This window comes from Nothobranchius furzeri, chromosome 17 (assembly GCF_043380555.1).
Source record: "Nothobranchius furzeri strain GRZ-AD chromosome 17, NfurGRZ-RIMD1, whole genome shotgun sequence".
NCBI lineage: Eukaryota > Metazoa > Chordata > Actinopteri > Cyprinodontiformes > Nothobranchiidae > Nothobranchius > Nothobranchius furzeri.
In genome coordinates this window covers 31371367-31387752 of record NC_091757.1, presented here as the reverse complement: position 1 = coordinate 31387752, position 16386 = coordinate 31371367, and the positions used below count along the sequence as shown (strand labels likewise).

Below are 16386 nucleotides of genomic sequence, written 5' to 3'. Positions count from 1 at the left end.
TGGGAGGAATCATTCCACCTTTATGGCTGGAGTGGATCAGAACAGAAAGCCGTGCTCAGGATGTTTTGGCATCACTAATATATCTCATCTGTTAGCTGGACAAATCATGTCCTGCTCCCTGAGAGGACATCAGAGCTTCTGTTGTAGATCCATCTCGTTCCTTCCCGCAACAGCCTAGCATGTTTCCCCACAGCTGACTACTGCCCTCTAGTGGCTCAGTTGAGCTAGTTCTATGCCTAATTACATCTTTTAGGTTACCAGCACCAAGAAGAAAATCCCTTTTATGTCAAAGTTAATGTTTCTTGTTACACAACATGCAAAGAAATATCCAGCAATGTTTACATTTAGACAAATGAGATCATGTCTATTTAGAGCCTCGCTGTGTAGAGCATGGTTGAGTGATTGTGTGAACATGATCAGTGACATCATGGTCTACCTTCTGCTCCACAGTGGTCCAACTACATCCGAGCCACAGTGCGGAAGGAGAAAGGTCTCCCCATCCTGGTGGAGCTGCTGCGCTCCGACTCTGATAAGGTGGTCCGAGCTGTGGCCATCGCCCTGCGCAACCTGTCCATCGACCGCCGCAACAAGGATCTGATTGGTACAAGGCATTGAACTTACTCTTTAAAAAATCAGCTGTCTTAATTGTTGACTGAGATCATACCAGTCATAAGGAGGAGCGATCCTTTTTTTACTCCCACTTTTATAGTTTTTCATATCTTCCTTGGATTAATACCACAGTGTTTGTGGAAACTTTTAAGCCACGCTGAAAAACCGGCAACAATGTCCTCGCGGGCTTCAGATTTGTCTCTGTTCAACAGTGGGTTTTGTAGTGACCTCTGACCTTTACATTATACACAGTTTTATTGTGACGATAATCTGCTGAAATAATTAGAAAAAATAACAATTTTCTACCATGATGTTTAGACAGTCCCTCTGCTCAGGAAAATAGTTCAAAATGATTAGAGAGCATCATGTAATTTTGGGAATTATTGTGAAACATCAGAAAATATTTCTAAATATGGTAATGATCCATAAGGGGTTAATGCGAGTGCTGCTGTAGCCTAATGCTGCTGGTACTTTAAGAGATGTGTTGGTTAAAGAAAGTGGAACTGTTGGGGCAAAATGCAGTTTTAGCTCGGCACAAATGTTACAATAATAAGAAATGAGCTTAAGTTACTCAGCATTTGTAAAAAAAATAAAAATAAAAATTAAAAGCTGCTGAAAGCCTCCGGTGCACTGATCAGTTCAAACACTCTGCCTTTGTCACAGACTCAGAGCAAATTTTCTACTTTCTGCACTTTGTTGTTTTCAGGAAGTGAATTTTATTTTGGAAAGTTAGCAGAAGACGCATGTCGACAATGTGTCCAAAGTTTTAAAGTTCTGTGTGACTGTCGTAATGTACGACTGTCCGATGTGTTTTTGCAAAGACTGACCATTTCAGATTTAGCCCACACATTACTTTACTTCCACCACACTAGTGAGGATGAAGTGGTTAAGTTGATGGATCGATGACCACTCTGTCAGATACACCTTATTAGTGCAAGCTTGGACCCTCTTTAGCCTTCAGAGTGGTCTTGATTGTTCGTAGCATGGATTCAACAGGGTGTTGGAGATATTCGTCTGACAGGTAGGCCGTGGTGTTTGAACAATGGTCCGTTATATGAAAGAACCCTTTGTAGGCCATTTTCACATCTAGATATCTAAAATTTGAGTTGCAGTCTGTGATTGGCTGGCTAGGCCCGATTCACGCAACAGAATTCTAAAGATGCCACTTTTCAACATGAGAGACCCCACATGTAAAAGCACAGGTACACCAGTTTTGGTCCTACAGTGTGTGGTGGTAAACACGGCAAAAACTACACGCTACACTTTGTAGTTAACAAACATGGTGGAGGGGGAGTGGGCAGCGTGCTTTAGTCGCCTCGCTTTTTGATTGGATAGAGTCAACAAACAGCACGTTTGTTTGTCCTCAAAAATTAGACCAAGACAATCCAACACGTTTGAAAGCCCTTATTTATGATCGGAGAGGTCCTGGACATGTCTAAGCTGACCAGACCACTCTTAACACACCACACAAGGTAGGAATATCTAATTAGATCATCTTTGGAGCTTTTGTGGTAATTGGGTGTGTTCTATGGATTATTTGATGGGATGGAGAGGATCTGGTCAAAAATCAGCACAATTATTCTGTCATGTGAACCAGGCTTTAGATATTTCTGTTAATCATTACAGATGTACCTAATAAATTGGCTGCTGAGTGTATATTTTAATTCATGTTGTGCAGGAAATGAGGAGTCCTTGCTGTTGACCTTGAAGGTGTTTAAAAAGTTTACTGCTTGGCTAATTGTAATAAAAACTTCACTCCACAGGGAGTTATGCCATGCGGGACTTGGTGAGCAACCTGCCCAGTGGTCAGCAGCGACCCGCCAAGAACCTGGAGGAGGACACTGTGGTCGCCATCCTAAACACCATTCATGAGATTGTTACCGACAGCTCAGAAAACGCTCGCTCTCTCGTCCAGGCCCTGGCCATCGAGAAGCTGGTCGCCATCAACAGGACGAGGTGAAACCAGAGATGTCCTCAGACCAAACATCCTGATCTTTGATGTGATGAAGCTTCTGGGAACAGATTACAAAACTGAGACGCTGTCATTGATGGGTGGCGGTGTGATGAGTTAGCTGGGTTTTCTGTGTGTGCATGTCAGTCATGTTGATTTACTAAACTACACTAATGTGCAGACCACCAATGTGATGGAGTATGGAAAGAAATGAGATAATGAACACGATTATTTTAGTTTGACCCTGAAAGTCAGCTACATCATGAGGTGAGAGGAAGAGAGGAGCAACGATGGAGAAGTGCTTCATGTGGAAATTTAAGCTGTTTATGCTGTTTATGACACACACACACACACACAAATAAACAATCAATGATGAACAAGAGTCTGCTTCTAGACCTGCAGAAGGAGAAAAAAAAAGAAAAACAACACAACAATACAACAGCAGCAAGCTATCACTGCGTCAACCTGATGAGGAAATATAAAATCAACATTGTTTTACTGAACAATCAAAAGATAAACAGTGCACTAAGTGCCCACCACAGCCTTAAGACTTGTGTTGAACGTGCCCAAGTCCATACTTATGAGAGCACCATGTGAGCACCTGTGTGCGTACACGTGCTTGTTTATGTAAGGTTTCTCTATAGGAGCGTCCAATAGAGAGTGTGAGGGGCCACAGATCTGCCCCCACCCACCCCCCGCCCCCCCAAAGATGTGCAGGAGATGGAAGGAGCTCCAAGTCCCAGAGATCCAGGAGCTGCCCCAGAGCACAGGAATTCCAGGGAGACTGCAACAAAAGCCCCCGCCCCCCTCGAGGCGCAGAGGATTGCCCCATGGGGCCACAACCAGCAGCTGGCAGAGTCCCGGGGGATATCAGTGGCAAGCCCGCAGGCTCGCCCGCAGCCTCCCACCCCCAAGTCGGCTGAGCCCGGAACCCAGCGACCCGGGGTCCCAGGAGCGACCACCCCCGCCGGGGACCCAGATCCTACCAGGCAGCCACCGAGAATAATCAGGCAGACGCCAAAAATCTTAAACCCCCTGACCTGGGAGCCGCGAACACTCAGGCAGACCAAGGCACCACACCCCACACCTAGTGTGGCAGAGGAGAGGAGGCGAAGATGTGTAGCAGCAAAAAAAAGGTCCCAGGAGAGGGGTGGAGTCAAAAGCCCCACCTGACATATACAGTCATACACAAACACAGTCACACACTCCCTCCCTCATGCTCACACATACAACCTAAGACTTACAAAAATGCACACCGGACACCCACTCACACTCCCCATACACACCCTATTCACTCTGGTACTGCTGCACAAAGGGTACAACCATCACCAGTTCCCAGAGTTCGACCCTTCCTGCTGGGGTGCTGATGAGCAGGCTCCCCCGCCCAACGTCAAGCAAAGCGACCCACCACCCCAGACCCCAGCCAGACGGCCAGATCCCCTTCCTAGCCTCCAGCCCTGGGAAGCCAAGCGACTACAGAGGTGCGCTGAGACCCCTAGTCTCACTTCCCCTGCTCCAGTACAGTGTTAGTGCGTGTTGATGAGGTGTATTCGTGGTTGTGGTGAGCGGGCAGTGCAGGCATCGTCTGGCCTACGCCAGCTGATGCCACCACACCACCCCTCTTCCCCCCACAGTCCTCTGTGTCTAAGTGCAGTTTAAAATTGGAAGTGGGCACCGGCACTTGGGATGAGGCAGTTGCTCTTTTTTTTAAGAGGCTGGACCGCAGCGTGTTTCAAGGCAGCTGGGACACAGCCAAGAGAAAGAGAGGTGTTAACTGAGTTAACAATCTAGGGACACACAGCACTAAAGACCTCCTTTAGCAGTCTAGGAGCAATACTGTCCTTTAAACAAAAGGAAGGCTTCAACCCCTTGATTATGTCACACAACTGAGAAATGGAGACATATTCAAACTGATTCAAAATAGCTGTAGAGACCGGAGGTAAGGCGGGATCAGGGTTCTTATTTAATGCTTCTATTTTGTCTGCCCCCTCAGCCAATCAGCTCGTGAAACTAAGGCCGCATCGCACGTGTTGCAAACGGTGTGGAGCTATAAGGAACTAAGGAATGCTTTGACCAAGGATGGCTGGAACAAAAGCCACTTTCAGGTACACCACTCTAGTGTTAGTTCAGGTTCATTTTCAACACATTTATGATGGTCTCTAGTATCAATGAATGCCTCGTGAGTCAATCTCGGTGGGGAAAAAGATCTGGCGCCCCTAACTAGAAACAGCTGTAAGAGATGGGAGCAGAAAAAAGCAGGATTTGGAGTCTCATTTCCTGATATTAGGACCTCTTGTTTCTGATTGGCTAACAGCAGCGTGACTCTACCACTGACTCCATTTGGTTTGCAACGTCGATGTTTTATCTCCACAAATAAAACAAGTCTGGAGTTGTTGTGCTGTGTGATGGAGTTGCTAATGCTAACGGTTAGCTTCTGCTAGGTAAGACGTTCTCTGCTGTTTGAACATTTTGAAATAATTTTCAAGACAAATTTCATCTCCAAGCAGCTGCAGTCATTGCTAAATACGTGAGTGTGCGATGAATGGAAGACCCAGGGAAGTGCAAGTATTTGTACTAGTAAGGTCCAATTTTTAGACTAAAGTGAGAGAATCACTTTATTATTTTTAAGTCCACAATATATTTACAGCTGTATTGTCTTAGAATGTTAAGAGGCATAAAAAACATGTTTTGAGCTCATTTGTTTTCCAGATTTATTATCGTAGTTTTAAAGATTTAGAAATACATTATTTAAGAAATGTATACATTTATATTTAGGTTTCACATTTAAACACATCATTAGAATATAATCTAGACATGTCTAAGCCTGCCAAAACATCCTATATATGTAACAGCATGGCCATGAACCACCGGGAGCCCACGTCTCTGGCTCGTGGGTCCCTGACCAACACATAAACTGAATATTCAACAGGGCAATGAGAGTTATTTTCTGGTCCGCTTTGCCTTATGCAGGTTTCTATGCTAGAAATGTCTTTTAATTTACGAAATCCAACATAACACCCAGCATGAGAACAGCTGTGTGATGCTGTTTGTTTTATCTCTCCACTCAGCCCACAGTGGCGGTTACTCCTAAAGCAACCAAGAACGGCAAACCAGGTTATGATGACACCACTCTGCCGCTGATGGAGAAGAATCAAGGTTAGTGTGTGTGTGTGTGTGTGTGTGTGTGTGTGTGTGTGCGTGCGTGCGTGCGTGCGTGTGTGTGTGTGTGTGTGTGTGTGATAAAACTGCACATTTCAGCATGGCCAAAAGGCACACCTGTGTAAACTTCATGCTGCCACCTTGATTGGCCACACCTGTGAGGTAGGATGGAGAAGTGCTCACTAACACAGATTTAGGCCTAGTCCACACGTAGAAAAAACGAATATCCGCCCCTCCAAAAGCTTGCATCCACACCACCTCGTTAAATAAAATAACTCTGTCCACACGTACCCGGATAAATACGTTGTTAAGGACATGCCAGACCTGTAGGCGGCAGTACTTCCCCCGTTCTTAACCTCGTCCTTCGTCTGTGGTCTTCCGTAAGGAGCAGTAATTCCGCTTGCAAAAACAAACAAGCAAAAAGCGCTTGGACAATTGATAAAGCGAGCGCAGCTCTGAGGGCTTCCATGCTGTCGGCTAGTGTAAACACAGGTCGCACACGTGATGTCAGATTGTTTTGTCGCGGAAAGTGACGTTGCTGACTCTAAAACTCCGGTTTTGTCTGTCCACACGCAGACACCCAAAACGGAGAAAACGCAGATCTTCACTTTGGCCGGAGTTTTTAAAAAGATCCGTTTTCATGTGAAAAAAACTCCGTTTTCGTGTGGATGACAGGCCAAAACGTAGAAAAATATCTACGTTTTGGCAGATCCCCGGCTACGTGTGGACAGGGCCTTAGGCAGATTAGTGAACCGTATTTGAGAGTGATGGGTCATTTGTGTGTTTAGTAAATGTTTCAGATGTTTGAGTTCAGCTCATGAACTAAAGTGTTGCGTTTATATTTGTGTTCAGTGAATAACTGGTTTTCTCCACCAGCAGCATTCAGGTTAAGTTGTAGAAAGACAGTAGGAAACCCACACTTTGTTGTCCTGAATCATTAAAGTTTTATTGTGTTTAGTTCTTTTCTTTGCATCCTTTGCTGAATGGTGACACCTATGCCTCCACACTCTCAGTTTGCATTATTCAATCACTGACCAAAAAACACTATCCTTCCAAAGCTCTGGTGTTTTGGCTCGACGACACAATTAGTTTGTTTTGCCACTTTTGTACAAATGGTGTCTGAATGCTTTTCAGGCACCAGGAAATGTGGCAGTGGTAATATGATACCTATGGATGAGCTGGGTCCAGGTACGAGCCGATGGTCCTTAGTCAAGAAAACAGCAAACCCTCCACTATTCTCTGTCCATAATCCAACAGATCTCTGGTGGAGTCAACATTTGTCCTGTTTGTTCCTTCTTACCTTCTGAAGATTATAGCGGTCTGACTCTGGTGTGAACATTTGAGCTTTGATGAAAGACTGTTCTTCATCAGACGCTCAGCCCATTAACCAGGTTTAAAGAGCAAGTTAACTGTTTTTACTTGTTATTTTTCAAATTTGATCGACCACTCTGTCACGTGCAGGCTGAACGTGAAAATAGTCTCCTACACCTATCTTCTGCATTAACCGCTGATAGAACAGATGCTTAGTTTGCTAAAGCCAGTCAGATCTATGTCACATTCATGGATTCACCCATCTTGGCTCGCAACAGAGAAGGCTGTTGTTGGTTTAGCGTCCAGGGAACAGCAGAGAATGTCTCGACTAGTAGCTAACTGTTAGCTTTAGCAACTCCACCACACGGCAGAACTCCTTCAGGCTTGTGTTATTTGTGGAGTTTAAACATCGACATCACAGAGCAAACGGAGTCAGCGGTAGAGTCACGTTGCTGTTAGCCAATCAGAGGAGAGATGTTTGAATATCAGGAAATAAGACTCCAAATCCTGCCGTCTGCTCTGGCTAACTTCTAGGGTGTTTCTCAATGCCAAGGAACCTCGCCTTGATGTCTTGGCCCCACCCCGGTTGCCTAGGAGCCGCCAAGACGTGTTTCAATGTTCATGTTCTACTGAGGCGTGTGTTCTCGGTTTGTTAGCCGTTTAGCTAGCTGAGCAAGGATACACAGGAGGTGTCTTGTAGCCTTGCCTTGGTAAAAAATTACCCAGAATACACCGCGGTATTTTCAAAAGGATGGTGAATCAGAAGCCGGCAGCTACTTCGGGGGCAAATTGTAAGTTTAAAAGTAAGTCAACTCATTTAAAATGTTTATTTAGATCCAAAGACGTTATCTATGGTTGGTTAGTTGCTTAATAGTTGCAGCTTCGGTGGCCATATTTAATTTAACAAATATTTCCTCAATTTAAAAAGTAAAAGTCTTGTTATAAATTTATATTGAAACCAATACGTATAAAATATAACGTTATCTCCCGTGTCACGTGAAGTTACGTGACCGTCGTGGAAGCCGCGATCACGTGATGCAAGTCTGTTCCATTTAACTGTTTTCTTTGACCAAGGAAGGACAGTGTCCTTGTATGCAAGGCGCCTGGCCTCGCAAGACATCGCCTCGCCATGACATTGAGAAACACCCCTAATGTCTGATACAGGAGCGCCAGAGCTTTTTTTTCCCACAGAGATTGACTCACAAGGTATTCATTTATGCAAGAGACCACTTCAGATGTATTGAAAAAATGAGTGAACTTGGCCTTTAAGCCTCTCTTGAGTCTTTATTTATTCAGCTGTAATTTTAGTTTGATAAGAACGGATTTAGTTTTTCCTTTGTGTGTTTTTTTTTTTCATCCTTTTTCTGTAAGTCCAGGGTTAGGGTTAGCCACTGGTTTGAGGGTTATCAAGAACTAATGAGATACACAAACCTAATGACATCAGCAGTTTGATCATAATTGGTATTATTCATTCCTAAATACAGATGAGTTACCAAAAATTATGAAATATCTTCTAAGAAGAATGTTTGTGTCAAACAGCAGTCACATTAGCAGACAGACACCAGCGGGAGGTTATGTTGGCTTCCAACATTGTTGTTCATCATTTCCGTTCCATAGTCTCACCTTCAGTAATTACCTGCTGTGTGTCTTTGTTGTTGTTTTTGTGTGCCTTAGAAAAGCAAGCAAAACAAAACTTGTTGAAAGTGACAAACTAAATGACAGGATTTTAACAGCTCCTGCCACGGCGCAGCCTGCTTGTTATAGGTTGAACTTTTGTGGCAAAACAATGTGTTGTTGTGGGGAAAACTGTAGCTCTGAAAACACTAAATGGAGTTTTGGGAGCTGCTGTGGTTTCTCGCCTTTGATGACGGCAGAGAACCAGCCCTCAGGTGAATTCAGAGTTCAAACTAGAAATGCGCACTGCAGTGCCGTTAACCCGCCCAGTGTCACACAGACGCTGAAACACGAGGACATGTGAAGTAATCTGCTGCTTTTGTTCAACAATGTTAAGATTTACACACCCTCAGCACAGGAATGCTATCTATGACAGAATGACAGAGTTTAGACTAAAAACTGTTACAGACAGTTCAGAATTACATAAAACAATGTTTACATGTTTTAAACCATCAAATTAAAATCAAAATAAAGTGTCTCTAAATTTTAAAAAGTCTCTGTTGAAGAGAATGAAAAATTATTGATTAAGAAGCTAATGTGGTGTTATGTGGCTGCAGGGTCACAGGAGGTTGAAACAACTTCAGTTTCCAAAATGTCATTGAGGTTCATACGACTGTTATTTACAATCCATCACACTTTAAAGGGAATCTTGGTCATTTATAACCATACAACTCATCTGCATCCTTTATTTTAGGGAAAATGTTTGAGAACCGATTTACAAACTTGACCCTACCAAAGGGTGTGGCCACCAGCAGAAGCATAAATGTAGCGCCTTTTACAGTCGGGGTCAAATTCTGCAGGCTTTCTCTCTTCTGACATAATCAAATGTGATGGTGCTGAGGCTTATAACATCTATTACATCAAATGCTGTGAAATGAAGGAGGCTGAAGCTTTTTTAGGAACAGCAGAGTTAGATGTTTGGTCTTGGCTGTGGTAGACTAGCTGTTAGCTCGTCAGTCCTGTCAGGTGTGAACACTATTCAGAAAGGTATATTCTAACTGTTGCATAGAAACACGACCAAAATTAGGATCTGTATATTTAATATCCGAAAAGCATTTAAAGAGCATTCTAGAAATATCTTTCCCTCAAAATGTTGTCAAGCTAACTGACCAAACCAAACACTGCACTTTCTCTCATTTATGAATGAGCTGCAGCCTCTCTTCTCTGTCTGCAATCACAACTCAGATATGAGAATGAAGTCACCTCTAACTTTACTGTCGGCAGTGCTTTACTAGGACAACTGCTTTCAACAAGTTGGTTAAAGTGTATTTGTCATCATTTAAACGCATGGAGATGGTGCAGGACCATGGATGCGACTGCTTTAGTGGGACCTAAATGTATAAAAGTTAAGATATTTAGAGCAGGTGTTTATTTACACGGGGCAGCCATGTTGGATTTTGAGGTTGAGGGTGGGTGAAGCATGGTTTCTCACCTGTAGCTGCTATTTTTTATTCCTGACAGCAAACAGAGGATCTTAAGTGAGCCCAGGTGTGGTGAAACGTTACTTGTGTAGAGTTGCTAAAGCCACACGCTCATCAGTGTGACAGGAAAAAGTCAAGAGGCACAAATTTAAAACGAGTCTGATCACACCACCTGTACAACAAACTGTGATGTTCTCAAGTGACACCATCAGAATTCAGAAAGCTTTACACAACCCAGAGGGGAGGGATTTGTTCGTTAAAAAATCTACGGACTGCTTCCCACGCGTGAACCGGAACAAATCACAAACTAAGAGTGTGGACGCACGTGTGACTTATGTGTGAAAAGCTTCTCACATCTCAAAAACCAAATCATCTTTCAGAGGACTGAACTGATCGCTGTTCTCTGATCCTACTAGATGGTTACTCCACCATTGATCAGAGGGACAAGGACTGCAAATATAAAACAGATGACGGCTCAGCGGACCTAACAGAACGGGAACCATTAAAGGTAACGTCAGATCTCTGATTTAGGACTGATCGTACAGATGATGGCATAAATATTTCATGTGGAAATCCAGTCACATGTACTGTCTGTGTGTTTATCTCTGTCTCTCTCTGTCTTCTGTGGTGGCCCTCATTAGAGGCTCTTAATAGCGTGGACTCTTTAACGAGGCTCTGTTAGCTTTGCCACTGTCTCAGATGTGGGAGCCACCAGTTAATTGAGTGTAAGCTTGTTGGAGTTTGTTTAGTAATTATTCTGAGCCTGATTAAAAGAACCGCCGACGAGCACACTTCCTGGAGACGAGCCATGCTTCAGAAATGAACGCCCTGGAATTATCAAGAGGTCGTCTGCTGATTATGCAGCCTGTTCACTGCAGCCACGGCGTGTTTATTGTTGAGCTGAACCACCGAGTGGAGTCAGAAGATAATGGCCTCAGAGGATGGCTGACATGTCAAACGACTTTCAAGTACTTTTGGTTGTTTAGTTTTGATCTATTAGAGTGCTTGGTAATTGCCTTTAGTGAGTCAGAAATGCATTCGGTAATAGTCTGCTTGCGATCATTTACCATAAACATATTTATGGTTACATATTTACTCCTCTGCAGGTTTAAATTAACTTCTGAGGGCGTGCCTGTGCTGAGATTCATCGTCTGCATCAAGGGTGTTTACACTTTTCTGAACGAGAGCCGAAATCATCAAGTTAAAAGTCAACAAATATGTGATTGTTGTGTAGTTGGGACCGCAGTAGCTCAGGAGGTAGAGCGGGTTGTGCAGTAATCAGGAAGCTTCAGGTTCGATCCCGGCTCTCGACAGAGAATGTGGTGCCCTCAACCCCCCCACCTGCTGGTGTTCAGAGGGACCAGCGTCGCTCGTGCTTGGCAGCCCCCGGGCAGCTGTGGTAATGTGGCAGCTCATCACCATCAGCGTGTGAATGTGTGTGTGAACAGATGAATGATACACTGCAGTGGAAAGCACTTTGGAGTCTACTAACTCTGAAAGGCTTTACAAGTGAGGGTTATTTATCATTTAAATAATGAAAAAAATATTTATTTTGATTATTTTCATTTGCAGTCGTCAAAACTAGACATATTAGTAAATATCTGAACATAAATGTGTCTCTCTACATCCACAAACTACTGGAGAGACAGAAGTAATCGTTGTTGAAATGCAGTGGGAAGAACTCAGATGTGCTACTATGCTATGTGCCACAGTGTCTAGGTGTTCTGGTTTTATCAACCAAAAACATAAAAATTGTTTGATTAAAATGAGATCCAAGCATCGGTATGTTGCTGCTGAGACTGCAGGTGTAGTTGGAAACTGTTTATTCCATCTGTTAGTAAACATCGCCATCTTAAAGCCCACGTTCACTGAAACATGGTTGTTTTGAAATGTGATTGGCCACTCTGAGTTTCACGTGAAACTAGTCTTCTACCCCTATTTCCTGCATTAGCTGCTGATAGACAATAGACCTGAAAAAGCTCTGATCTGCATCACATTGAATTAATGGACTCACATCTTGTTTGCGATGGGAAGGTTGCTGTTGACTTAGCATCCAGCTCAGAGAGCGTCGCAGCTAGTAGAAGCTAACCGTTGTTAGCATTAGCGACTCACAAAATGGTAGAACTCCTCCAGGCTTGTGTTATTTGTGGAGATAAAACATCCATGTAGCAGAGTCATTGGAAAAGCTGTGCTGCTGTTAGCCAATCAGAGGAGAGATGTCTGAATATCAGGAAATAAAACTTTAAAACCTGCTGTGTTCTGCTCCCCACTCCTCTGGCTCAGTTACCGAAACAGGAGCGCCAGAGCTTTTTTTTTTTTCTTAGACATCGACTCTCAAGGCATTCAGTTTTACTCAAGACCACTGCAGATGTATAGAGAAAATTAGTGAACTTGGTCTTTAACATTTCCGAAAACCAAAGCTAAAATCAAGTTGTTGGTTATTTAATTTTACAACTCATAAATGGAAGATAATGTTTCTCCATTTTTGTGCACAAGTATTGTTTTTCTTCTGTTTTGAAGTCCTGGTCGTAAACGGCAGAGTGAAGTGGTAAGATGAAGAGTTCCTACAGCATGAGTAAAGGTTGAGCAGTGACAGGACAGCTCACAACCTCCAGCAGCAGCCTGCGGTTCTACGGGTCTTCCTGTCTGCACTTCCCTAGGACGCCGCCTCAACTTTGCCCTCTTTTGATTTGCATGTTTTTATGCGGTTCTGTAACCACTCTGACTGCTTTCCGAAGCTGAGGCGGAGAACTAACGCTGGCTTCTCTGATCCTGGATGCATGTGTGTGCAAAGCCTATATGTGTCAAATGTAATGACTTTTTTTGTTTTACTGTGTTTATTTCCCTCCCTAACCCTTCCACCTGTGGCTACAGAATGACACAAATAGGAAACACTATATAAGGAGTAACAGGCCTGCGGTCAGTCTGGTGGACGCGTGTGACGTTAAGCCCCAGCCTGTTGACTCCTGGGTTTAAATGCATGCATGGTAGGTCTGAAAAACCAAAGCACAAACAAAAATAACACCTTCACCTTCTGCATCCTTTATTTTTTTGTCATTTCTCCCTTTTTTCTCTCACTTTCTCACCTCATCGTGCACGACTGGTGTCCTCGTGCTCCCAGAGCAGTCAGCAGGAGGAGTCATTATGTTGAAACATATTCCAAATCAGCTGAAAACAATTTTTATGTTTCAGTGTTTTGTGTAGAATAACAAACTCTCCAGAGCAGAGGGTACAGGTTTTTCTTTATAAATTACAAACTGCCATGGAGGCTAACACTGCTGTTCAGGGAGATCCTCTTGTAAACACACACCGACGTGTCTTATTGACTCGGGAACACTAGCAGAGCGCTGACAGACTCTGGTCTCTGGTTACCATTCAGCACCGCCTGCCTCATTGGAACGCACGCCCAGCACCTCACTCGCCGCCTCCCCTGACAGCTGACGCTGGAAGTGGAGGCGGATGATGAAGGGAAGTCATTCCTCTGCACCCTAGACGGATCCTCTGAGGACTCGGGTGTCCCGTAATGAAATGCAGTTTTGAAGAAAAAGAAATATGTGCACACATTCAGAAAAATCCCGTCTGAATTTCTCATTCATGCCACTTTTGATGTTGAGACGATTTCAGATGAGTGACTCATGCAGTTTGATGACTGGATGATGGAAGCCAACTCGGATGAACTACAGTGAGGGAAAAAAGCTCATGAATTGTAAATTAACTTTTTGAGGTTGAAAGTTCGGCTTCCTCTGAGTATTTGGTGCTTTAGTAGATTTCTGAGTGTCTATAGTCTCAGAACTCATATTTATAGCAGGAAAATCAGCGTTTATAAAGGTTTTAGTAGAGAATGAACAATCGGCAGTGTCAAAAACAAAAAACCTGAAATCTGCTAAAGCTGCTTCTTTTAAAAATTCCAAGTTAAATATCTGACCGTTTCTCTTGTGCTTTTCTTAGAACCCCCCTAAAAACGACATTTTCAAAGCTCTCTGGTCTGGGTTTGCCTGTCATTGTTCTGGCTCCTGCTTTTCTCTCCTCTGCTTCCTTCCTTCTGTCCCCCTGATTTTCATCCTTTCATCCAACTCTTCTTTATTAGCGATGATCCGTTCACCATCCCATCTATTGTGCTGTCACGTGAAAAGCGTCACTCTGACTCTAGAGTTGTGAAGTTGTAGATGTGTGCTGTTCAGGAAAATTTTGTAGAAAAAGTAAAGAAGAAGGTAATGAATGTGTCATCAGGTAAGATGTTTCTCCATCTGGCGCTTTCAGGGCTTCATCCAACACACCAAGCACCTGTTTGTCCATTGCCTCCACTCTCCATCTGCCATGACATCTCTGAGTCGTTCTCAGTGATGATTCCTAGATAAATAGTGCAATGTCAGCAGGTGGTTTTGATGCCTGAAATGAAAGCAGCTTAAGATTTTCATTCCAGATCCATAACCCATTCATGAGAGAAATGTTCTGTCATGATAGGTTTTCTACCAAAAACCTTTTAATGTAACTTAAATCCCCATGTGGAGCTGGGCAGTATGGCCTAAAGCAAATACGAATGCTGAATCACAACACATGATCCTTATCCGGATGTTTTAGAATCCACATTTAGCCACTGAATCAACGTTTGCGTCTGAACTATAGCCTGGATTTAAATCGCACTTCAGGGATTAATAAAGTTTTGAATCTTGATGCGGTAGTAAGTCTTAGATTAACTCAAGATAAAAGCAACAGACCTCTCCACTAATGTGCAGTTTGGAGCAAAGTTCAAAGAGGAAATCTCTTTGGTCCCATCAGTTGTCACACACTCTGGTGTGTGGTGAAATTTGTTCTCCGCATTTGACCCATCTCCGTGGGGTGCAGTGAGCTGCAGACACGGCTGCACTCGGGAACTATTTGGTGGTTTGTACCCCCCTAATCCAACCCCTTAAAGCTGAGTGTCAAGTGGGGGGAGGGTATTGGGTCCCATTTTAAGGTCTTTGGTATGACCCAACCGGGATTTGAACCCTGATCTCCCTGTCCCAGGGGGGGGACACTCTATCACTAGGCCACTGAGTCCCTAAATCAAGGAATACAGGAAAAGCCTAAATCCTTGTGACCAGTGATCACAGCAAATGCTTTATGGGTCAATAGGCCAGAGTCACAACACTCAAACAACAAAAGAACAAATGGACATGAGGCCATCAGCACCAAAAGCAGCTCATCCTAATCAGGCCATGTTTGTTCACTTCAAACCAAGCCAGGAGAAAAGATCCATCTAATTAGCCTCCTCTCACTAACTTCTCTTGAGACATTCATTGTGTCTTCTGCCAGACTAGATCCCTCACTTTTCATAAAGCTCTGGAGATGTCTCCAGGTGGGAGACGGCATGAGCTGTGATGCATTAGAGGCCCGTGGGAGAAGCTATGATCCTAGAAGTTTCAAGGAACAATTTGCAACTTTGTCATATGTTTAAATCATTTTCTTGAGCCAGAATGTACTAAAATGACTCTGTACAGGGTATTGAAAGGCCACCCAGCCCCTATCGCCCCCTGTGGTCAGAATATTGCACTTGCGTCATCACGGTTGTGGAGAAAAAAATTGGGCTGTCCCACCTGACGCTGCTGTCTGGTTCCAGCACGTTTCCTGCATGTTTTAGATCATGAACACAGCTGATTTGGTTAATTTAGTGATGAATCACTCCTGTAGACACCTAGGAATGCTGGGAGACGTTTCAGCTGTTAGATTAAGGTGTTAAAGAGAACGCACGCCGTGGAGATGGTTTTGCTTCTGCAAACAAACACTAGGGGGTGCTAAAAGCAAGCAAACTGCCTAGTATCTGTTTAAGATGGCTGAAGGTTTGCAGTTAAAATATATACTTGAAAGTTGCTACAATGTCTTTCTAAAATGTCATTAAAGCAACAGCTCCTGGAATATCGATTACACTGGACATACTGCCCATCCATATACCTGGCTGCGAGAAATTGGTTTAAGATTTGGAGTTTATATTTTGGGACTGAAACTCCACCTGTGAGAGTTTGAGATTTATCTCACTTGTTTTTTCCTTCTGTCCTCCCCGTGTTTCAGGCTTAAGCAGCAGCAGAGCAACACCCCAGCTGGACGAGGATCTCTCATGTCACCACTGCCATTTCACAGGAACTCATCTCTGGAGCTGGACTTTGTAAAAAGAGACTGATCACAAAAACGACTACCCAGCAGCAGTCAGCATTCAGTCAGAGAAGGTTTTTAAAGTGAACTAAGAAAAAAAACTCTTACTACTTTGTCATATCTACATTCCTG

General features: G+C 43.6%; 1 protein-coding gene across 12 annotated transcripts in view; it reads left to right on the top strand.

Annotated features, from left to right (window-relative positions):
- Positions 1-16386, top strand: part of arvcfb (ARVCF delta catenin family member b) — a 364725-nt gene extending 348339 nt beyond the window's left edge. For 11 of the 12 annotated variants that reach the window (XM_054731269.2, XM_054731267.2, XM_054731259.2 and 8 more), the window contains 7 exons: positions 451-601; positions 2373-2565; positions 4554-4665; positions 5629-5716; positions 10542-10633; positions 13000-13112; positions 16174-16386. In XM_054731269.2, coding sequence (XP_054587244.2) covers positions 451-601; positions 2373-2565; positions 4554-4665; positions 5629-5716; positions 10542-10633; positions 13000-13101 — 738 coding nt within the window. In that variant the 3' untranslated portion in view covers positions 13102-13112; positions 16174-16386. The remainder of the gene's footprint in view (positions 1-450; positions 602-2372; positions 2566-4553; positions 4666-5628; positions 5717-10541; positions 10634-12999; positions 13113-16173) is intronic. The other variant, XM_070546407.1, reaches the window with a different exon arrangement.